General features: G+C 38.4%; 1 protein-coding gene across 1 annotated transcript in view; it reads left to right on the plus strand.

Annotated features, from left to right (window-relative positions):
• LOC124286553 (protein kinase C-binding protein NELL1-like) overlaps positions 1 to 22,808 on the plus strand; it is a 141,006-nt gene extending 118,198 nt beyond the window's left edge. Inside the window, exons 5-12 of the mRNA XM_046722924.1 lie at positions 2,662 to 2,744; positions 5,180 to 5,262; positions 5,678 to 5,809; positions 7,287 to 7,380; positions 10,463 to 10,542; positions 11,902 to 12,013; positions 14,723 to 14,842; positions 22,303 to 22,808. Coding sequence (XP_046578880.1) covers positions 2,662 to 2,744; positions 5,180 to 5,262; positions 5,678 to 5,809; positions 7,287 to 7,380; positions 10,463 to 10,542; positions 11,902 to 12,013; positions 14,723 to 14,842; positions 22,303 to 22,520 — 922 coding nt within the window. The 3' untranslated portion in view covers positions 22,521 to 22,808. The remainder of the gene's footprint in view (positions 1 to 2,661; positions 2,745 to 5,179; positions 5,263 to 5,677; positions 5,810 to 7,286; positions 7,381 to 10,462; positions 10,543 to 11,901; positions 12,014 to 14,722; positions 14,843 to 22,302) is intronic.
• Positions 22,809 to 25,189: the final 2,381 nt, after the last annotated feature.

A 25,189-nucleotide genomic window follows, 5' to 3' on the forward strand; every position in this document is an offset into this window, starting at 1 on the left:
CTACGAACGTTTCGAGAATAGCTAGCCTGATCATCAACATAAGGTGATATACATCCAGAGTTTAGGAAAAAAAGTAATGCTGAATAACTTGAATTGACTGTTGTCCCAAGCATAGTTCGACCCACTTCATGGGAGGCTGGTCTGAAGTGGTGATGGGACTGACTTTTCAGTACTTATCTGATTTTGTATTGACTGCATTTCTAAAAGTGATCTCTTCTATCATGAGTGTGTCCATTGCTCCCACCAAACTATGAATAATTTCTGAATTGTATTAGTGTGGCAATGTGTACTATTGTAGCAAAATCTGCAGATCAGTCAAGACTCATAATCACTAGAGTAAAAGCATTGTCTCTGTTTCTAGATACTAACCACTGTTGCAGGACACTTTACTGTGGAAATATTGATAAAGATATTAAAGCAACTATAAGTTTATGCACTGGGCAGCCTAAGCAGGTTCTATCAAGTCATGCAAAGACACTTTCTATCTTTCTGCAAACCAGAAACCATGTATTGTTTTAAATTCAGGTCATGACAGACTTGTAACAAATGTTATATTTGGGATTACACTTTCTCAAACATAACATTTGTTACATTTGACCACTTTCTAAATGGCATTGTGTATTCATGACAGACTGACTTCACAAAGTATAATCACCTTCATGAACATCTCATGACAATCAGGTTGATTCAAGCAATAAGACTCACTGTCTCATACTATTAAATGTTCCCCACAATACACAAACAATCTCGCTTATGAATCTTCAGGAAGAAGTAGTAGCTGCTACTAATGTTTAACTGAACAGATGGCAGGTATCTAAACAGACAACCGTTTTGGAGAAGAACTGGTTCATGATGCTATTTATCTAAAAATAATATTCTGCCCTTTGACTGCCTCAGTATCTTTGTTCCTCTTTCCGAGTGTTTGCCAATAACAGAATTTACTTGCCATGGGCCATTTAGCATGTATAACTGTCCATTCTACACTTTTCTTTCCCTGCACTGATGCATCCTTGGTTGTTGTGCAACACCTAAGTAACTGATGGGATGTATTCACTGAAAGGGATGCTTTGTAAGTTGATGCAGATTAATGTCCCTTCAGATTACAGAGTGGATGTACAACTTTGCACATCAACTGACCTATAACGATATGTAGCATGAACTCTGTCGGAGGTATGGATGCTAATTTACATTACCGATACATTACCGAGACACAACCATGACTTTCCTCAACTGAATCATATCAAACAGATTTCATGCACTGCAGTGCATGAAATCAAATAATGCCCTGTCTGGCAAGGCCCCAAAATATGTTATCGTACAGTCCAGTATGCTTAGGAACCTAAAAGAGAGCTGTATTGTGTGTTTAACCCACTAACTGACACTGGTAGATGATTTTTCCTTTGTAATGCTAACTTATGGAATACCTTGGCACCGATTCCTCTTTATGTGGTATACAGGAGATCATGCTTTAATGGCGCCGCTGAAGAATATGTAGGAATGACAGTGGTACATCCATTCATGCAATTATTCTTCAATGGGTTAATGGAACAGTGTCTTCTCTGCCAAGTATTCTTTTTAATAGAACTTTTTGTCTATTCTATTGCCAAGAATTTCAAAGTCTTTTAAACAGTGAAATTACATTTAAGTGCCAACACGTTTTTATTTTTGGTAAATAGTGAGTTAGAAGCACTCCACCCAAACATGCGGAAGCTGATAGGCAAAGATGAAACTGATGGTTATTCTGGGGCTTGCGGACGTATTAATACGTGCAGCCAAACAATGTCATGTGTGTAGAGGTGATAGTGCGAGGAACAGGTTAATTAACTATTGTTGGAATCCCAGGAAACACTTCAAGATGGTTGGCACCACTCTGGGTGATTAATACTTCTTATTCAATAGAGTCTTCATTGTTTATATCATTTCTGGTTTTTGTCTGACATGCAAGAAAACTGAAGAAGCACTGATATGGCTTTAAATTAGGTAATAAGAGACTGAGAATTGAAAATAGTATATGCACCTGAGGTATTTGCTTAATCAAGCGTTTTTGTGGTGTTTGATGTGGAGTCTATTTGAGGATTTAATGACTAATTTAGCAGTGATCTGTTTATAACTCGTAATAGCTTTCAGCTGCAGTGAGAGGAGAATTCTGGGAGGTGTGTTTATATCTGAATGTATGTATTGCAGTGGGTTAGTAAATGAAGGGAAGTAAATTGGATTTAATGCTGAAATTACAGGAAATGTATTTATATTTTCATCAAATTTATATCAGTTTGAACGCAAAATTAGAACAAATTGTTATCTTTGAGATGTTTATATGTGTACCTTGTTGAAATAATTTTGATTAATGTTTTAAAGTAGAAGAAGGTGTGTTTTTATCCAGTTGTTTTCCTATGGCTTATGTCCAGAGCCAGTACACAACAGCTGTGTTGTAAAAACACTGACATGCACTAAGATAAGTTTTTTAATTTGATAGAAAGTAGACATTATTATGTTCAGAAAATATTTACTTTAATGGAGATCTGCCTGAATAAAAGGAATGTTTTATCCCTACTTTTACGTTTCCTGGTAGTTTTAGTAGTAGAAAGACTTTTTTCTAATTGAAGTTTCTGCATCCTGTTTTGTATCATTTTTGCGTCATAATGTGAATTTGTACTTTTCTTGTCTATTTCAGGGGGCTTTACAAGATGTAAAAATAGTTACTCAATCTCATGGGTATTTATTACAATGTCCGGATCAAAATACAGGTGAGGAAGCTCTAGTTACCTTATTAGGAATCTTCAGCAACCCATTTTTGTCATAAAAGTTAAAGCACATGTGATATATGTGGTCTCACCTTAGGCAAGTGAGTTTATTCAAAATTGCCTCTGTTCACCCACAGAAAATGGGTACCTGGTGGGATAAGTCATGTGACTATAAACCTTCTAGTCCCTCTCAGGCAGCTTGGTTTATCTGTGGTAATAATAATCAGTTTGTGTTTGCCAGCATTTTGAGCATTGCCCTTGTGTTGTGGAAGTCAGCGCTATACAAATATTCTTCTTCTTCTTATTATTATTATTACCAGGATTGAGTAGGCTCCTGGTTGATGCATGTCATTGTGTCCCGATTGCAGTGACATGATCTCAATCACTATATTGATGGTCGAGAGTCGAGTATGTACAGACGGCCATCATATAGCTGGAATATTGCTGAGTGTGGCATTAAACAACAAACGAACAAAACAGTGTTCATGCCATCAGTCACTGGTTTGCCATGTGCAACCTTGGTTATTTATTGGGGGAGGGGCAGCCTGGTGGTTAAAGCATTCACTTGTCACGCCAAATATCCGGTTTCGATTCCCCACATGGGTACAATTTGTGGAGCCCATTTTTTTTAGTCCCCTGCCGTGATATTGCTGGAATATTGCTAAAAGCAGCATAAAACTAAACTCACTCACTCACTTGGTTATTTATAGCCCGCAGTGATAGAGCTGGAATATTGCTGGCTACAAAAGTAAACATCAGTCACTCACTCGTCCTACATTCTTGAAGACTTGTTTCCATATTATTCCATAATTCATGACATTATTGCCTACTGGGAACCCGGTGTAGATTCAGGGTGAGATGAGATCCCCAGTGCCCTATAATGTACACAGAAGCCAGCTGATGCCAAGGTGTGTGTGACCTTGTGGTTGTGTCAGTCTACCCGATGGTATTGATTGTTATTCATGCAATCACTGACTGCTTCGCCTGATCCAGGCTCAGATATTTATAGTCTGCCATGATGAACATTGGTCACAGTGTTCACATATATGACTTCTGAAAGGGTAACAATGTTCACTCCGTGATGACACGCCATCGCTCTTTTGCTGCTTTGTATTCTTATACATTTGCTAGGTTGTTACAAGTTGCAGAAATTCTACTGTAATTCTCAGTTTGTGTTGAGGGCAAGTGATGGAATTTTTCCTTGCCATCTGAAAGGGTTCATTGATGAAACACCACTCTTGAACTGTTGGCGTGAAGTGAGATGTGTTTTAGGCTGTATTGAGACCCATGAAGGCCCGGGTTAGACTATTGGCCTTCAGTAACCCATGCTTGTCGTAAGAGGCGACTAACAGGATCGGGTGGTCAGCCTCACTGACTTGGTTGACACATGTCATCAGTTCCCAATTGCGCAGATCGATGCTCATGCTGTTGATCACTGGGTTGTCTGGTCCAATCTCGATTATTTACAGATTGCCACCATATAGCTGGAATATTGCTGAGTGCGGCGTAAAACTCAACTCAACTCACTTTACACTGTATTGAACATTATTTCAGTTGTATCACAACATGTCAGGTTCATGTTTGAGAAAAGCCTGACATCCTGCCGACCTGACAGTTATGTACCTCTTTGGTGACACCCACAAGCATGGGTATGGTGTTCACACAGAAAGATTCATGATCAGGGCAAATCTGGGCTTCAAACCCACATACGATCATGCCATATCTAAGTGACACAAATCTGCAAAGCAAATTGCAGTAGTGTTTACAATTGAGCCACCTGTGATCTCCTGAGTATGTGAATGTGTTTTGTCATATTCAGCCTTTACGTTTAGTGACCGATCATAATTTATGGCTAGGGGGGGTGATGATGATTTTTATAGAGAAGCATGTACAATGTGAATGACCCCCTAAAAAAATGTGAACCCCCTGCATGTCATGCACAAAGTCAATGAACCCTCCCTGCATGTCAAGCACAAAATCAATGACCCTGACATCCCCTAGTCCATGTGTTTTAAACATAATTTTAAAATGACCCTTTTATGTACAAAACACACACGGACATCACCCTAGTACACACACACAAAATTGACACACACACACACCCTATCACACCCAGACCACACATGGCAGACCCACAAATCATCACACACACACACACACACACACACACACACAAGCACTTGATGAGGTAACACACAATCATGTACATTTTAACGTCATCATACTTTGGCTTCCTCTATTAGCATCATCAGTGATTGGCTGCTTCAAGAATCGGCTATATTTGATGAGGACATAGAATTAAATGGCAGATTTGATAAATGAGAAATAAGAAAGATGTTTCATCCAGTAGCATCACCAAGAAGGTTCAGTAGACATCATATGGACCAACAACTCCATTTATTTGACAACACACTGATACAGTTATCGTTTCTTTGCAGATTGTCCAACTTGTGCTCAGTATCAAGCTTTGGAACAAAAAGTTAAAGAAATGTATAATTTATATGAAAATATATCAATGAAGGTAAGTCCAGTGGATGATAATAGTTTTGTGTTCCTGTTGATTGTGTACTGTAATAAAAGTTTACGGTTGTGTTGAAAGGTGTTGAGTGAACTAGAGTCTCAAGGTTTTGCTGCAGATTAACAGTATAAATCTAAATGAGTTTGTAGGCGATCAGGTATTGATTATTCATGAGACAAGATTTGCCAAAGTACTCACAGAGTTGATCAAATTCAGGTTAACGAGGTTTCACTGTATGGGCATTCATGAAAAATAGTTTGACAAAAAGATAAAAAAATCTCACTTGTTATAGAATGGAGAAGAGTTTTTCAAGTGATATAAAGGCTTTTCTTGATTTAGATTTTGAATTAAGACCTTTATAAGGTGTAGAAATATACAGCGTGTATGGAATCCTAATGGTATTGATGTTTTCTTGCAGCTTCTGCAGGCAGAAGAGAGATTAACTGGTTTGGAGCAGTGTGAATGTGCCCGGAGTTGTTCCGACAATGGAACGATTCGGAAAGAAGGGGAGCAGTGGGAGCGAGATAAGTGTGCCGCGTGTATGTGCAGGGTGAGTAGACACCAAGTGTCCTCAATATGTCCTCTTCCATGTCCTCAATAACCTTACCCAATTCCTTATACTGTGTGTATGTTTAGGGTTGTTTTACCACCGTCCACTCCCAACAAACCCTGTTCTTGTGTATGTGCAGAGTGAGTAGACACCAGGGGTCTTCTATATGTCCTCTTCCATGTCCTCAATAACCCAACCCCAATTCCTTATACTGTGTGTATGTTTAGGGTTGTTTTACCACCGTCCACTCCCAACAAACCCTGTTCTTGTGTATGTCCAGGGTGAGTAGATGCCAGGTGTCCTTCTTTCTCCTTGTCCACAGGGGCAGTGGGGTAGTCTAGTGGTCAAAGCGTTGGCTTGTCACGCCGAAGACCCGGGTTAGAATCCCCACATGGGTACAATGTGTGAAGCCCATTTCTGGTTTCCCCCGCCGTGATGTTGCTGGAATATTGCTAAAAGCGGCGTAAAACCAAACTCAGTCAGTCAGTCAGTCCTTGTCCACAATAACCCAACCCCAATTTTCTATGCTGAATGTACATATCCAAAAGCATGGTCATGTGATTGTGCAAGGTGATCAGTAGACACCAGGTGGCCTTTCTTTTGTCCACAATCATTCTACCCCAAACCCATAAACCGAGTTTATGTTTTAGTTTAGGGTACCCGCTTCCACTGTCCACCCCCCTCCAAAACCCCGTTCTTGTGTATGTGCAGGTTGAGTAGACACCAGGTGGCCTTGCTCTTTGTCCACAACTGCCCCACCCCAAACCTCAGTGCCATTTGTGTATGCATAGGATAAGCACAGAGATGCCAACCACTCCGGTTTTGGAGGAGTTACTCCGATTTTCAAATACAAATCCCCTCTCCGATTTTTCTACAAAAAACTGATTTAAAAAAAAATACAAATATGTTTATAAGTTTAGAATGTTTGAAAGAATTTTAGTAAATAGCCATTTAAATATGTTCATTTGAGTTATATATATTACCTGGTTAGGTATGCCCAGAAATTGCATATTTCCAGGCTAAATCTAAAGAGTTTCATAGGGGAGGCCCCCCAGATCCCCACCGTCAAAAGGGGCCCAAGCCCTCTCTCACGCTCACCCCCAACTCACACCTTCAGGGCTCGGGAATTACTTTTAGCAAGACATGACTCCGCTTTCATTTGATTCAGGGTTGGCATCACTGTAAGCATACACAATGTAGATGTCATCTTTTCTTCTCCAACCAGATTAGTCGTACGGCTGAGTCCTTTAACACGAGAGCACTGATACTGCAATATTTATAGAGCACTACTGTTCTTTGCAGTTCTTCAGTATGTTCTGTTACTTGTTACCATGAGTATATCTATTACATATAGAAACATGCAGCTTACTGTGAGATAGCTAGCTCATTACATGGAAACATGCCAGTAATTTAATTGCTATGTGATCAGAATGTACATTGCATTTAAAAGATAACACCTAAATCTTTTGTTTTTCAGAATGGAAGTATTACGTGTACAAAATTACAATGCCCTCAATTGGAGTGCAAGAACCCTGTCTATAGAGAAGAAAAATGCTGTCCAGTATGTTTAAGTGAGTATATAGTAGGGATTCTCCTCTAAACCATGTTTGTCATATGTGTTTGATTAAAATAAGTACCAGGGGGTGCAGTGTGTGGCCTTGATCATGTGTGGACTGATGCTGTTACTGTCACAGGTCACCTGACGAACTCACAACATAACTTATAGGCTTTCATGATTATGCTCATAATAAACATGTTTATGGTCAACAACTGTTATGCCACTCACACATATTTCACTGCCTCGTGAGACTATAAACTTAAAGGGGTGGTGGGGTAGCCTAGTGGTTAAGGCCTTCACTCGTCACGCCGAAGACACGGGTTTGATTCCCCACATGGGTACAATGTGTGAAGCACATTTCTGGTGTCCCCCACCGTGATATTGCTGGAACATTTCTGAAAGCGGTGTAAAACCATGCTCGCTCGCTCGCTCTCTCACTCACTCACTCACTCACTCACTCACTCACTCACTCACTCATTATAAACTTAAAGTTGACCACAGTTAAGGCTCTGATCCAGTTGGTGTTCATCATTTGAGTACAGTTTTATCCTGGGGGTTTGCTTCAGTATATTTCAAGCTGCATGTACATTAGGCCTACACGGACACCTGGGTCTAAGGTGAAAAAAGTGACTTCCCTTCCTCGGGATAAAAAAGGAGCAATACTGAGAACAGCAGGGCGTGGCTTTGCCTCAACCATTATTTTTGCAACTTTTCCTTGATATCCGTCACTCATACTGTCACTCGTCCTCTTGTTAGTTGTGTAACTCCGTCTTCTCTGATTCTTTCTTTTAAATATATGATGGATGTGGGACTATATTGAAACCATGTAAAATGATAGGCTCATAAAAAAACCACTCAGACGTCTCATAAAAACATCAAAGAAAGTACCTGATAGCAAAACTGATTTTTTTGTTGACACATGTTGAAAATGTCTTATCAATAAAACCTCTCTGTTAAAACGTGTGTGAAGTGTGTAAAGAAATGTCACAAAAACTGTTCCTTTAGAGAGTTCGCAGCTCTTCTGCAGAAGCAAACTGGCTGGCCTGGCCTGATCGAAAAGTCTGCCATAGTGATAGGGTTTGTCTGACTAAGAGACAACCCTCAAGAAAACAGGCAATATATCTTGAATAAACACAGACAGATACATAGATGAATCACGGAAGAAGGAATTGCTTTTACAATCAACAGATGGGTGTATAAGACTCCCTGTGTCTGGTGCCTGTGTTTGGGACATTGATTACGCAGGATCTCTACACCTAGGGAGATGGAGGATAGCTTTATTCCTCATAGACAGTCATACACATATTAGTAAAAGCTCATCTTTTAAATGGAATTTGACATTGATGGATGTGCCATGAAATATAAGGGCTGGTTTGGTGAAAGTCTAGTTTTTAAAGATATGAGTCATAGTTTGATATTCATTTTCAGCTTGAGTTCCGAGCTACTGATGTCTTTTACAGATGGAAACCATACAATAGGCTGTTTATTCACAAGTTAATCTATAATATTTGGATTGCTTACATTTTCTTTAAAAAATGAATTGTAATTGATATTTTATATTCCTCTATCACGTAAGTAAACATGAACTTCTCTAATGCAGTTGTATAGCTTAACATTAGTTCTGTATTCTGTTGCCTTCAGAGAATAGAAAGAAAGTTTGGTGACCCGTCATTTGAAAATATGCTTATAGTGAGAAATATTTATATTTTCGTTGCATTATGTCATTAGAATCTGCATCAGCTATGTCCTTTCGAAGGGGATAATCAAATCAGAAATGGAAATGATCTAAAATGATGCACATTATTCTTAACAGAACCAGATGATAGAATAGTTCACAAGTTTGCAGCAGGCCAATTAACTGTCTGCTTAATCTCCGGGCTCTGTGTGGTGTAAAGTTTCACACCAAGCTAAATCAGTGGTTGGCTAAGTAAGTTACTAGGCCAGACACCTCAGTCCGGCTGACCGGCTGATTGATCAGCGGGAGATCAGTCTGACACGCCAACTCTCACCTTGTCTCTGGTGACATATCAAAATGTCTGCTAGCAAGGGAGATTACCCAGGGGATCACCGATAAATGGACTTGCTAGCCACTAATGAAATTGTACAGGAAGAATATTGTGTACAAGAATTGAGATAGATGGGTGTTAATCTCCCCTTGGAGTTTAAACTGTTGATACAAGACAAACTGCAGATGCTTTTGTCCAATAATGTCTCACAATGATAGAAATTGAATGGACTCCTGTGTAACGCTGAAGTGTTTTTGATAAAATTATGTTCTGTTAGATGTCAATGGAGGTTACCCTTTGTCACTAGGTCATTTGTAAGATGCACAACTAAATACATCTGTACTTTGTAAACATGATACACCTATCACAATCTTCCTTGAAGATTAAGGTTAGAATTGATCTTCAGCAACCCATACTGGTTGGCCATTGATGGTCAGACTCACTGTCTTGGGTAATGCAGAGGTCATGATGTCCACCACTAGATTGCTTGGTCCAGAATATGTTATTTACAGATGACCATCATATAGCTGGAATATTGCTGAATACAAACACATAGTTCTAGAGTACTAGAATATATAGAGTGAATTTGGTTTAATGTCACTTTGAACGGTATTCCAGTTATATAGCAGCATGTCAGCTTGGGAGGAAAGACTTGTAGGTCACTGATGTTCACCGTTTTGATGAAATTCACGAGCAAGGGTACCACTCTGACAAACCTAAAGACATAGTCAGAATAAACTAGAATTTGAAGCCATGATCACTGGTTTCTGGTGTGCTGTGGGGTAGCCTAGTGGTTAAGGCATTTGCTTGTCACGCTGAAAACCCGGGTTCGATTCCCCACATGGGTACAATGTGTGAAGCCCATTTCTGGTGTCTCCCATCGTAATATTGCTGGAACATTGCTAAAAGCAGTGTAAAACTAAACTCACTCACTCACTGGTTTCTGTCATGCATCCACTGAATAATATTCTACTTTTGACAATAACTACATCTCTGACAAATTTAATAATGTGCCATTAGTCCTCTGTCGTGATCTATGTTCACTTGATTGTTTTAGCCTTATCCTAATCCAATACTTTTGTTTTTCAGCAAACTGTTTTTACAGTGGAAAGTATTATGACCACGGTGAAAAGTTCAGTCCTAGAGTGTGTGTAAATTGTACCTGTAATGTAAGTATACTAAATGGCATTATAATTGATAAATATTAACATTTTAAGAGTCACTGACTTTTCTAACATGACCCATTTGGAAGAGTCGGGCTTCCTATCTTATGAAACTGTTGTCATCACCATAAAAGTTTCAACAAATATTTTAATCTGTTTTTTAGAAGAAAATAATATGCATAAGTGTTTGTAGACTGCCATGGAAGTGTGAAAGATAAATGCTTAATGTGTACAAGTGCCAGAAAGATTTATGTAAACTACAAACTTCTCCAAAGATCTGTCATTTTGTAGCATCACCCATCTTTGTTTTCAAGAAAATGCTCTTCCTTTTTGATGTTTCAACTGACCTAGGGGAGTAAACATTACAAAACATTCTTTTATCTGGTGGTAAATACAACATAGGCTTTTGTGCTGTCATAGTGTTACTTGTTGTGTTTCACTGAAAGAAATCACCCCACATGGATGTGTTTATTAAAGACATTACATAATTTTGACAATTTGAACATACAGCACAGGAAGTTACAGAAATGACATCTCGTATCCCAATTGTGTAGATTGATGCTTATGCTATTGATCACTGGATTGTCTGGTCCAGACCCGTTCTTCACAGACCGCTGCCATATAGCTGGAATATTGCTGAGTGCAGCGTTAAACAATATCAACACAGAAACAGAAATAGGTGACATATAGAAGAAGGGTTTATTTTGTAACAAATCACTGACATGCCCGAGCCCATGTGGGGCGTTTCCTGAATTCAACAGATAATAAAAATTATAACATTGATATGGATATCTACTTTGATGCATTCTCAATAATCTTAGCCAGTATTTAATACATTTGACATAACACACATTGCTTAAGGGTGCCCTCCCACATTCCCCATATGCAACAGCATTAGATGATCTGTAACTAATCTGGAGTAAAAATTTGCAAAATTTTAGATGGACAATTTCAATACTTTCTCTCTTTTTAAAACCCCATATCTCAGCACCATATGTTAGAATTGGTACAATTTTTTTATCAAAATATAAAATCCTTCTGAGAGTGACATATCGTATCGTCTTATAAATGACTTGATCGCCACAGTGCCTTATTAGCTTGATCAGATAATGTTTTACATGCCCTAGTCCAAATCAATTTGGGAGTTATCATAAGTCCTAGATATTTATAAACATTGACAGTTTCCATTCGAATGCCATTATAGAACCATTGAGATAAATATACCGTCATCAAACTTATATAGCAGTGTAAGTCACAGGATTAGGTCAAATATACCACATATACCACATGTTAGAAAGACAGGGGAAAAAAAGTCATATACATATCTATAGATGTCTTTGACAGTGTGTCTTTTTGTACTTTCAGAAAGGAAAAATGTTATGTCAGAGGAAGGAACCAGCCACAAGCTGTACACAGCTGAATTGTCCCGAGTCCGAGCATCTACAGATACCAGGAGAGTGCTGTCCGGTCTGTAAAGGTGGGCTTGCTGTTGACAGTAGTCATGTGCTTTATGTAATATTTCAGGGGTGAAGATCTGGGTTAGCATCAGTCTTTTGCAACCCGTGTTTGTTATAAGAGGCAACTAACAGGATCAGGCCCCGATTTCTCAAAACAAATTTAAGTCGTAGTTTTGACTGAAGTTACAGTTTTACTCTAATTTGAGATAAAGCAGGAAAATGCATTTACCAGAATAAACTGAAATAGATATAAAACTCAAACTTAGCACTAAGTTAGTAGACAATTTGAGTTAGATAGATAGGTTACATGAGTTGTTTTGTATTTTTGGTTGCGACTGAGTTAGAAAGAAACTCAGCTGTTTCAAATTGTCAAACTCAGTTTGAAATTTGAGTAAAAAATTAGTTTGTTTTGAGAAATCAGGACCAGGTGGTTAAGCACATTGACTTGACTGACACAGGTCATCGTATCACAAATGTGTGGATTGATTCAACTATTCCCATCCCCATGAACTGTTAGTTCATACCAACTATTCCCATCCCCATGAACTGTTAGTTCATACCAACTATTCCCACCCCATGAACTGTTAGTTCATACCAACTATTTCCATCCCCATGAACTGTTAGTTCATACCAACTATTCCCAGGAACTGTTAGTTCATACCAACTATTCCCAGGAACTGTTAGTTCATACCAACTATTCCCAGGAACTGTTAGTTCATACCAACTATTCCCAGGAACTGTTAGTTCATACCAACTATTCCCAGGAACTGTTAGTTCATACCAACTATTCCCAGGAACTGTTAGTTCATACCAACTATTTCCATCCCCATGAACTGTTAGTTCATACCAACTATTTCCATCCCCATGAACTGTTAGTTCATACCAACTATTCCCAGGAACTGTTAGTTCATACCAACTATTCCCAGGAACTGTTAGTTCATACCAACTATTCCCAGGAACTGTTAGTTCATACCAACTATTCCCAGGAACTGTTAGTTCATACCAACTATTTCCATCCCCATGAACTGTTAGTTCATACCAACTATTCCCAGGAACTGTTAGTTCATACCAACTATTCCCAGGAACTGTTAGTTCATACTAGCCATTCCCAGGAACTGTTGGTTCATACCAACTATTCCCAGGAACTGTTAGTTCATACTAGCCATTCCCAGGAACTGTTGGTTCATAGTAACTATTCCCAGGAACTGTTAGTTCATACTAGCCATTCCCAGGAACTGTTGGTTCATACTAGCCATTCCCAGGAACTGTTAGTTCATACTAGCCATTCCCAGGAACTGTTGGTTCATAGTAGCTATTCCCAAGATAGGAGTTGAATGACTATAGGAGGGAAATAGCCACTGGAATTTTAATCTGTGAACAATTTGCCTGTTGGGATATTATTTACCTTTTACTTAGCTTGAGCAAACAGGCAGCATGGCACGCCCCATAACATGAAGCTTGAAATACCCTGAAGTTTCCAAACATAACAGTTGGAAGTTTTCAGTTTGGAATAGTTAACTGAATTCAGTGGCTGACATCCAGGAAACACAGGTTTGCTTAAAGTTCAGTTCCACAAAAACTACCCCAGTTGCATTCAGCCCTATACTACAAGGGATGTATGGCATTCAGCCCTATACTACAAGGGATGTATGGCATTCAGCCCTATACTACAAGGGATGTATGGCATTCAGCCCTATACTACAAGGGATGTATGGCATTCAGCTACTGTCTTGGTTTCAGGGCTCCCTTCCACAAAGTGATCATAGGGCATTGACAGTCATAAGTCTGTGTTGAAGGATGGAAGTAATGATTAACTGAGTTCTACAATAAACTTGTAGAACTGAGTCTGTAGAGCTTCCATCGGGGATACCATCGAACAAAATGTCATCTTCAGTTTCCTATTTACTGCATCTATAAACACAGAAAAATACAAACTTGTCAAATACAGAGATATAGTGGGAAGAGCTTAAGTTGTAGTTTCAGCCTTTGGGACATGGACTGGTTGGTGGTCTAAGACTTTGGGACATGGAATGGTTGGTGATCTAAGACTTTGGGACATGGACTGGTTGGTGGTCTAAGACTTTGGAACATGGAATTGTTGGTGGTCTAAGACTTTGGGACATGGAATGGTTGATGGTCTATGACCTTTGGGCATGGAATGGTTGGTGGCCTATGACTTTAGGACATGGAATGGTTGGTGGTCTATGACTTTGGCACATGGAATGGTTGGTGGTCTAAGACTTTGGGACATGGAATGGTTGGTGGTCTAAGACTTTGGGGCATGGAATGGTTGGTGGTCTATGACTTTAGGACATTGACTAGTTGTGGTCTATGACTTTGGGACATGGAATGGTTGGTGGTCTAAGACTTTGGGACATGGAATGGTTGGTGATCTAAGACTTTGGGACATGGACTGGTTGGTGGTCTAAGACTTTGGAACATGGAATGGTTGGTGATCTAAGACTTTGGGACATGGAATGGTTGATGGTCTATGACCTTGGGGCATGGAATGGTTGGTGGCCTATGACTTTGGGTCAATGATTGGTCATTGATCTGTGACTTTGGCACATGGATATTTTGCTCAATGGCTATTATGACAATATATACATGGGATTCTCAAACCTAACCAATCGGTTTCTCATTTGTCTGTTTTGTGACATGGGTCGTTTTATACCCCATATTTGGAATCCACTAACTCATTACATTAATCCAAACCAATTTCATTTCAGGGACAGATTTTTGTGCTCTTGGCCATGATTGCCACAAGAATGCTAGCTGCATCAACCTTGCCACCCGCTATGCATGCCAGTGTTTACCTGGTTTCCAAGGCGATGGACATTACTGTCAGGGTAGGTGTGCAACCAGCCAGTTCTATCTGTCACAAATCGGTCTGGCGCCATCATCATGTGTTGATGTTGCTGCGGGTTTGTGGAAGATGAACATGGCAGATGAAGAAGTGCATGCAAGTAATGAGTATGATATGAGTGTATGGATGTACATGTGTTAAGGTATAAACAAATACACTTGTACTGATATGAACACATATATGATTGTATTGGATGTATATGTGTATGCATGGCATAAATGTGTTTATCATATACCTATGAATAATATGGACCATTTTGCACATACAATACTGGCTGTCAGCATATGCCTATATTGACCACCCGGGCCAAAATGCATATCAGTCGTATTGCCTTGCTACTAAACTTGTACGGAATTAATACATGCAAACGCTCGAAACTTCAATAGACTGGAGCCTAGTTTATTTTATAGTTACGTCCCTTGATGTGGTATATGACAAAAATGTTAGGACAGTTTCACTTTGGCCAGTCATATCAGCCCTCGGGACCTTTGGTCCTCAGCCTGATATGGTAGTCTCGGGCTGATATGACTGGCGAAAGGAAAACTGTCATGTAATAACCTCTTATTATGTACATACAGTGATGATGATATGCACACAAATGTTTTATATGGGCAACAAGTGAGTTGATACAGGCACAAATGTGATTAACTTGTCTAAACAAGGTTACAATACATTCACCATTTACACTGTTAGTCACTGACTGATCTATACATGACTACTGTATTCAACATTTTTTGTGCTCTGCTCCAATAACCTCAACATGATGAACTTCTAGATTGATCTGTACGTGATCTTTGTGAAAAGCCTAAGACTGAAAGTTTCACATGCCAGTACACATTTCAGACTTTCATTTGTAGACATTGCAGCAGAGAAGGGTTTATGTTGTTGTCCAGTCAAGCTTCATTGATGTTGGAAAATTGTTTATTCTCCCCAGAGTTCTGAAAACAATTAACTCACCGGCACCACCAACCCTCTGTCACTTTTGTAAGTGCCTGTGGCACGTAGTACAAAGAATATGGTACTCACCGGTATACTGTGAGTCACAATCTGCTACACAAGGCCACAATGTACTCACCTTTACACTTATTGGTGACACATTATCATGTGCAAGGTCATCAGCTCAGGTGCTGTTTTACACAGCTTACTTGTAATTGACCAAGATTGTGGATTAATATTGTCAGTGTACACAAATTCACACAGCAGCATTGATGAAATTATGTTCAAAATTAGACATTTTTTAATGGAACAGCAATTGACAATTTGACCAAAATTTGTTAAAGAAGTTCTTTCTGGCAAATACTGAGTTCCAACATTCCTACATGTTTTTTATGTCAAATTGGACATTGTTTAAAGGCAGCTACAACAAGAATATTCCTAGAAGAAAACATTTATTCCTTCTTTGGTAAATTTATTAATGCCTTTGTGGTGACCTTAGTTAATTGCTGAAATTACATTCTTAGAGATGTTTACAGAAAAGGTGATGAATTTTATGTTCAAGTCCATCTTGAAACCCATTGGATTGGTTTTGAACCCCCAAAATGACATGATTGATGTCTTCATTCCTAGGTACATGGAACAATTAAATTTGATTTTGGCGGATTTTCTTGACAAAAACTACAACAAAATTCGTAGTTTTATTGTTTTTGTATATTAATCTAATGTTTACTGATTTCTGTAATTGCATCGAGACAATGTTCATACATGACATGAAGCATGACTCTCCAGAGTCCTTGGCAGGTGACTGTGTTCTTCTTTAAGACATAAAGGCAGTGGGGTAGCCTAGTGGTTAAAGCGTTCACTTGTCATGCCAAACCAATGGCCCAGGTTTGATTCCCCACATGGGACCAATGTATGAAGCCCATTTCTGGTGTCCCCCGCCATGATATGGCTGGAATATTGCAAAAAGTGGTGTAAAACTAAACTCACTCACTCACTTTAAAACATCAACTCTTGATGAGAAACATTTGTGTGAATGGTTTGGCCTTGAGTGTGTTGACCTGTGTGTATATGTAGATACTGCATCTCAGCCCCTTTCAAGCTTCAACTCTGATATCTGATACTGCAAATGTTAGATTGTATTGAATTGACTAGGAATAGATCTGAGAGTCATGTTTAGATTGAAATTCTCACCACAAATGAACAGACTTCTCCAATCTTGTGTCAGTTCCTTCCAGGGGAGAAGGAATACCTGAAAGGTTGCTGCATATTTGTGTTGGAGATTTCTGCAGTTTAGCGGGGTCAGGGAGTGGATGGCATTCTGCAAGTTGAAGGTATCTGCATCGTGTCCAACATGTTTGTATAGGCTGGGATTGCGGTTAACTGAGGGCATTGTCTACAAAATCCATGCTGTCTGGAACTGCTTAGATAGAGACCTTTCAAAGGTCATTGACTGATCAGGGTGGGAGTCCATCTCGGAGGGTGGAATCGGTGTTAAGCCATAATTGCAGTGAATTAGATATGGAATGAAATGTCTGCTGAATGTATAAGCAGAACCAAGAAACGTCCATATGCTTATTATGACAAATTTGCTCTGTAAACAGGAAAAGTTGTGATATTTCTGTGAGGAAGATTGACTGATCTGGTGAAGTTTAGAATTATCTTAACATTATACGATGGTATTTGTGTCTAAGTTTCATTCCAGGAAGCTGCTTGGCCTCTGATCACGCAATACGTCTGCTACCTACCAGCGTTCGCAATATTTATAGTTGTGATCTTTCACAAGGGCCCAGGGGGCTTGAGGTCCCCCCGCCTCGCAGTGTTTCAGACGAGATAGGGGGAACTAAGGCATTTGCCTTCCATGTGATAATAGCATTACCTCTACAGTTGGACCACCTGTTAGCTCGGTTGAAGGAGGGGGGAACAAGTTCATTTTATCTCTGTCTCGACAAAAAATAAGAGAGGATTTGAGTTGAGTAAGCTTTATGCCCATTTCCTGTACAGCCTTAATTTTCTTTGTCCCATTTAGCTTGAGGATGAGTAGGTAAAGTTTTATGGTGTTGGTGGATTTGGGAGAGATTTGTATCTGTTCAAAGAGATAGCAACCTCAAGCAAAGATCTGGAAAGTACACATGTTCATCATTGAAAATAGGGTAAAAAATGCGGAAATATAGATTATTTAGTGTGAAAGATATACTTTCGCCTTTGATCTCGGAAAGATTTGTATCGTAGAGAGATGCAGTAACCGTAGGCAACAGTCTGGAGAAAACATATGTTGATTATTAAGACGGAAAGGAAAAAATCTAAGTAATGATAAATCCAATGTTAAAGATGTTACAATTGCCATAAATCATTTTCTTGAAGCATTTCTGTTTTAAGTTTAATAATCAGCTCTTTTTCATCTAGTCAAATTAGAAACATGCTGTGGTTTTAATCCATAATTAAGAAAACACCCAGACTATTTTGTAAATTCAAATGCCAATATGGTTTGATATTTTGTTATTGAAAGTAGTATTTATATTTTATCAGCTCACTTGTTGAAAAAAATTGCTGTGTAGAAATGCATTATTGACTTAAGACAAAATGAAAGAATTTGATCAAAACTTTTGTAATTCTCTGTATTATTTTTATACTTATCAGTCAGAGCTTAAAGGACAGCAGCATTATTCACTTAAGACAAAATGAAAGAATTTGATCAAAACTTTTGTAATTCTCTGTATTATTTTTATACTTATCAGTCAAAGTTTATAGGACAGCAGCATTATTGCCCATGATGCAGTCTGTTTAGCATTCGTAGTCGATGAAGCCGGTATTGGTAAAGCATTTTAACACACTATCCAAACACGCCCTAGAGATTGAGCTATTAGAAGAACTCTATCACAGGGAGGCTATTTCCTTGTTCAAGGGGTTATTGGTCTCTATGGATTTACTGGCTCGACTCTTGTACAAATTCCGTAAATTACAATGAGGCTAACCATGAAGGGGCTAAGAATGTGAGTGAATTATTAAATCATGCTTATGATATCTCTTAATTACCATATCCATGGCATAAGATTGACTGGTTTTATAATGATAATCGCATTGGCATTGTCTATAGCTAATTTGGAAATATTTCTGAAGAATTGACTCAAAATATGGAATTGTGTCTTATTGGTCAGTCATCGTGACCCTCACATTCTGTCCATCTGCAGGCAGAGATCAGTGATTTGTGCTTGATTGATGGAGTTTGTCATTTGTAGGAAGCAGTATAGAGGGGATAGACTGTAATAATTTTCTCTGCTATCACAGACATGAAATGTTACCTAATGCTCCTCTCAGTACCCAATACTCTGATATTACATACATAAAATGTTATCATTTTCCTCGACAAGATGTTTTATTGAATATTTCATCACAGTTCATTTCCTCTCACTGGGGTAAAGAGTCATCAAATCTCGGCATTAAGATATTGAGGTGTATCCTGTATATTTAATGGAAAAACCAATTTTAGGCAGCACCCATGGAGTGACATTGTCAGGTTTAAATTTGAATGTGAAAGAAGATATTGAGATTTATTCTGTCATTTTGATGGGAATGTCGGAAAAAGCCATGTTAGGCTGCACCGATGGCGTGATAAAGTCATGGTTGAATTTGAACTGTCCTTGTTCTGTCTGGTATAAGGACTCTATCACAATTGGAGTATTACACGTCCCTGCAACAACCAATGGCTTTTGATTCTTGGATTTGAGGATGGCCAAGGTAGCCCCTTGGGTTTGAGTGACCTCACCTTCAGTGTACAAAATGTTGCATATCTGGTTGCTGGAAATTTTAAAATTTAAAGACCTGAGCCACTTTTTTTCTGTCATCAATTGGCTGTCATGCTTTGACTGAAGTATTGTCCAATGTATCACTATTCATAAGTTTGTTGCCCATTCATTGGTTTAACAAACTCAAAGAAAATCAAGAATTTTATTAAAAATATAGCATACAGAATATATAGGTTGTGTGCAACGAGTAGGCGTAACACCTAGGTAGGAAATGAACTGACAGAAGAATGAACAATTTGTATTTTGTTAATCAAGTTTCTTTGATCTGCTTAAATTGAACAGATGTGTGAATGTGTTGATTTATGATAGTCTTGTCAGTCCTGCCTTAACAGCTGAATATATAGGTGATGAGCCCTGCCTTAACAGCTGAACATATAGGTGATAAGTCCTGCCGTAATAGCTGAACATATAGGTGATGAGCCCTGCCTTAACAGCTGAACATATAGGTGATGAGTCCTGCCTAGTAATAGCTATAGGTGAACATATATAGGTGATGAGTCCTGCCTTAATAGCTGAATATATAGGTGATGAGTCCTGCCTTAATAGCTGAATATATAGGTGATGAGTCCTGCCTTAATAGCTGAACATATAGGTGATGAGTCCTGCCTTAATAGCTGAACATATAGGTGATGAGTCCTGCCTTAATAGCTGAACATATAGGTGATGAGCCCTGCCTTAACAGCTGAATATATAGGTGATGAGCCCTGCCTTAATAATAGCTGCTGATATAGGTGATAAGCCTTAACAACTGAACATATAGGTGATGAGTCCTGCCTTAATAGCTGAATATATCAGTGATGAGTCCTGCCTTAATAGCTGAATATATAGGTGATGAGCCCTGCTGCGGTAATAGCTGAACATATGAACTGAACATATAGGTGATGAGTCTTGCCTTAATAGCTGAACATAATAGGTGATGAGGCCCTACCTTAATAGCTGAACATATGGGTGATGAGCCCTACCTTAATAGCTGAACATATAGGTGATGAGTCCCTACCTTAATAGCTGCATTAATAACTGAACATATTGTCTGAGTATGGAAAAGATATTATTGTGACTCCTCTGCTACTTTATGAGTGAAAAAAAGCAGATAATAACATTTGCAAGTCCTTTGTGAAGTTATTTGTGAATGCTTAATAACGAGCAATATGTTGAGTCTTTGTTCCGAGTGAAATGGAAAAGTTTGCATTAAAAAGCAGTGATGATATATCACACAGAGGTGAATGGCACCATAAGTCAGGGGCATGATATGTTCATCAGAGACAAAAGTAAAGGTTATTGGAGCCAAGATGGAATCCTTGTTATACACGTCCTTGGTGATAGAGACAGCCATGGTATATGGAACCATCCGAAAACATTGCTTTGTGAAGATGAAAACAAACCATCAGTTTAACTCATCAGCTTAAACATAAGAGCTCAGATGATTTTAGTTACCTGTCAGGTTCCTGTCCAGAGAGTCTTACTTTGGCAACATGAAACCCACGTTCCAGGTATTGTTGCTTTCCTGATTCTATTGTGTTCTTTTCAACATTGGAGTTTCTTTTCTTAGAACTTATCTTTATCAGTATTGTACTACTTAGAATACTTAATCTAAGATGGCAAGGAAAACTCTGGTCTTTGTTACCTCAAAGGTTCTGAACCTGGTATCCAGCCATGCTTTAAAACAGACTAATCATGAATTGGGTGTTGTGATTGGTCGAGTTGGGCATTTCTTGTTTTTGATTGGTTAATCGGCTGATGTTTACTGTAGAAGTGGTTATTGCTGTGTTGGTTGGACCATCTTGTACAAATACAACTAAGTGATGGATTATGACAAGCCAAAGGTAGAATTACAGGCAGTTGGGGAAAAAATTCTCACAAAATATGGCTGTAGCTGAAGAGTCATGAACAGCTTTAGTTCTCAAGATACGGGTCATGGGAGGAATGTCTATATAAGGCAACAGAATTCAGAATTCTCATCTTCAAGAAAGGTTTTTGACCTTTGGCTTCAAATTTTAATGCAAAGTTTACACAAGTCTTAGCATTCAGTTTTGAAAGTATCTATATTTCTGTAACTTGTATCTGATGTTCATGGGTTTTAATAGTTTTGTTTCACCTCCATGAAGATCCAGATTAAAATTGGTCTCCAGGAGTCATTCTTGCCCCCCATGAACAAGAAGGTTAGAATGATCTTGTAAGAGGGATCAATCTGGTGTGGCTTGCTGACTTGGTTGATGTATGTCGTTGTCCTAATTGTGAAAATGAATGCTCATGATGTCAATCACTTGATTATCTGGTCCAAACTCAAGTATTTACAGACTAACATCAAACAGGTGTACTGAGTGCTGCATTAAACAACAACAACAACATCAAAAACAGCTTAGAATTTTAAACAATACAAAACTGAAAAATACAAAACTTAAGTTTCTTATAGGATTAGAATTGTCATATCACAAACATATGCAATGTTGTTTACAATGAGATGACACATTACAATTTTTCTCTATTTGTATGGTTTAAGGTAGGTGAGCACCCTTGGTTTCAAGTCAACATTTAGCCCAACTCACTTGATGTTCTGTATATTTGAATATGCAATTACAAGTGTGGATGTGTGCATTTCATTACAAGGTATTTTTGTTGTTGCCTGTTAGTTTTGGTGGTAACATTCCACGTACAACTTTGTTTTTGTGTTAATTAAAAAGTATCTTTTCTTCTCTTTCAGACATCGATGAGTGTGCTACCGAGGGTGGGAAAAATGGCCACCATTGCACTAGCAACACAGTGTGTGTTAATACGATTGGCTCGTACACGTGTCAGTGTGCTGCTGGTCACAACCGATTGGACGATTATACGTGCGAAGGTAGCAGGTGTTTTTCACTGGGAACTTGTGTGAAGTTGATATTGTTGTGCCTTACGCTGTATCTCACGCTGTACATATAGCCAATGTCATGTCATCAGTCGACAACTGTGTAAAAAATTGTTGATAAAAGACAAAGTTGTTGTTGGAAGGAAATGGCCGCCATCTATTTTCTAGGAGAATACAAAATATTCCAAAGGTGTACAGACATTTTTGGTAAGTTATTGTGACTATTCTACCTCTGGAAGTCTTGGCTGTATGGCCCCTCCCAGACAGGAAGGTGGCGCCCCCTGGATGTACTGTAGGAGTTGTCTACCCTTCTGTCTGGGTTGGGGGTAGATTTACAGAGAATAAATCCCATTTCCAGTTTACACAACAGAGTTTATTCTTCTTTTCTTTTCTTAACACTTTCCAGTAGACATGAAACCTAAGTCAGTTTCAATGCATGCTTTGAATAACATTTTGCAGTTTGCAAAATAAATTTCAGACGAAGATATAGCATGTTTGAACAGTCTGACATACAAACTTCCTGGAATGCTTTATTGATACACACTGTGGTAAACTCGATTAAATTGTCCATTGTGTGTAGCAAAACTCTCAAACACTACAAGTTGTCCATGTGAGTGTCAATGTTCTTGTCACACAGGCTTAAAACTAGATTCTGTTCAAGGCGTTCTTGATTCTGTCAGAGTTCCATGATGTTACTGGAATATTGCATAAGGTGCCATAAAACCTTCTTATTTCATCCACCCTTTTGAGGAGAACAATACAAAACACAGAGTTGAACATGAAACACGAGATTCACAAAAATAAGTAAACGAAAGTTTTATTTGCTTCAAGCAGAATATATATTATTTGCTGATAATCAGAAAAATGGAGTGAGCTGGCAGCAGATCATAGCGCCTTACTCTTTAATGTGAATGGCAAGCACTCAGAAAACATTACAAGGTTCATTCAACTTCTGAGAGTTGATATTTTGACAAAGGGTCACTTTACAAATTGTAGTTGTCTTTTCTTGCCCTCATCCACCTCTTAGTACGTAGATGATGTAAACTTAGCCAAGGTCATACACTGTTTATAGATATTGCTTCTTAATTAATAGATGGTCATTTGGAAACATTTATGTAGGTGTAAATTGAGCAAATGTGTTGCAAACATTTTGAGAATTTCTCACATCATGGCACATACATACCTCAGTAGACGAGTAGAAGAAGAAAGAGATAGGGTGTAATTCCTGCTTATGCCAAATGTTTGGTCAGCATGCTGAGCTGGCATTGCCAGACACCTTTGATAGACCTCTGATCCCATGTTGGCAACGTCTGCGTCCCTCCCCCCAAGATTGGGTTGCCTCACCCCTCATTATCCTGCTTGTACAACCCCAGACGAGGACTGGTCCATACTGTTTGGCCGATCCCATAAAAATACCTCACTAGTGTTCTGCCTTCCCTGCTTCCTAACTACAGCCCTCGGTTCTATCCAGTTTGATGCTAGAGCAAAGAACAGATCTAATTTTTGTCAAATATAATGGTTATGGTTAACAAAATCTAGGATTTCCCTGCATGAGTTAGATTGGAGAATAACACTGCCGTGTATATACCTCTACCTTTTACCTTGTCATGTACTTAAGGTTAAACATAATAATTTTTCTTAGCTACCTTTCTATATATTTTTCTCTTTTTGATTTGCTAATGTGTCAATGTGATCATTTTGGCAGAATATTTTTCATTCAATCCTTTTGTTTTTCTTGGTTAATATATATATATATATATATATATATTATGTTAATTATACAAAAACTTATTTTTCATTCTTCAGTTTGACAAGGGGGTATTGAGTTGTGAAAGGAAATGTGGATTTGTCTCTGTAATGTCACTCTTGAAATTCCAGAGATGTGAAATTACTTGAAAAGTTGAATAAAATGACATGATTGGTTTATTGTTCAGACAATTGTTTGTTTAATCTGCATGGCCCTGTTTTCTCCAAGCTTAACTCATGTGTATAAATTATGCAAATTTGGTTTGTTTCGCCAAATGCTTATGCTTTGCACCTGTTCGTTTCATTCTCCATGTTTCAAAAGTTCAAACTGTTTTCAATGTTCAGTTTCATTTAAGTTCTCTTGCACATTATATTACAAATATTTTATCCCTTGAATCAAGTTGAATTTATGCCATTTTGATTTGTTCTAATATCTATTTCATGGAAACATTACATCAAATAATAGATGTTTTAAAATAATGAAACAATTTACATGTGGACAGGTATAATGCGAAATTGTTTTAACTTGAAGTTATGATTTATATAGGAAAACAAAAACAGCCTATGGTTAGACCGTAATAAAATGCCAGTTGCATGTACATGAAAGATTCATGTAAAGCACAATGGGTCTCTGTAAGGATTGCAATATTCGTGTTAACTTTCAAGGAGGCAGGTTGGCTATTATAGAGGAACCTGACATAGAGGAGTTACATTGGGGAATTACTAGACATAGCAGTGAGAATGGCATAATACAGTATGGTATAATGGAGAGCGCCATACAGGATGGCATAATAGGGAATTATAGATGATATTGAGTGTCATGTCGTAATGACCTTGTGGATGTCATTATCAGGAATAATGAATGATATTAGGGGCCATTTGGAAGTTTAATTTACAAGCCAGACATGTTAAAAATTCTTTCAGTACATATTACCTGTAGCTATGGTGTCATGTCTGTGATTTAGAAGATAAAACCTTTTTTAAATGGAATATACAT

The sequence above is a fragment of the Haliotis rubra genome, unplaced genomic scaffold (assembly GCF_003918875.1).
Source record: "Haliotis rubra isolate DU_JTF1 unplaced genomic scaffold, ASM391887v1 Scf386, whole genome shotgun sequence".
NCBI classification, from domain to species: Eukaryota; Metazoa; Mollusca; class Gastropoda; order Lepetellida; family Haliotidae; genus Haliotis; species Haliotis rubra.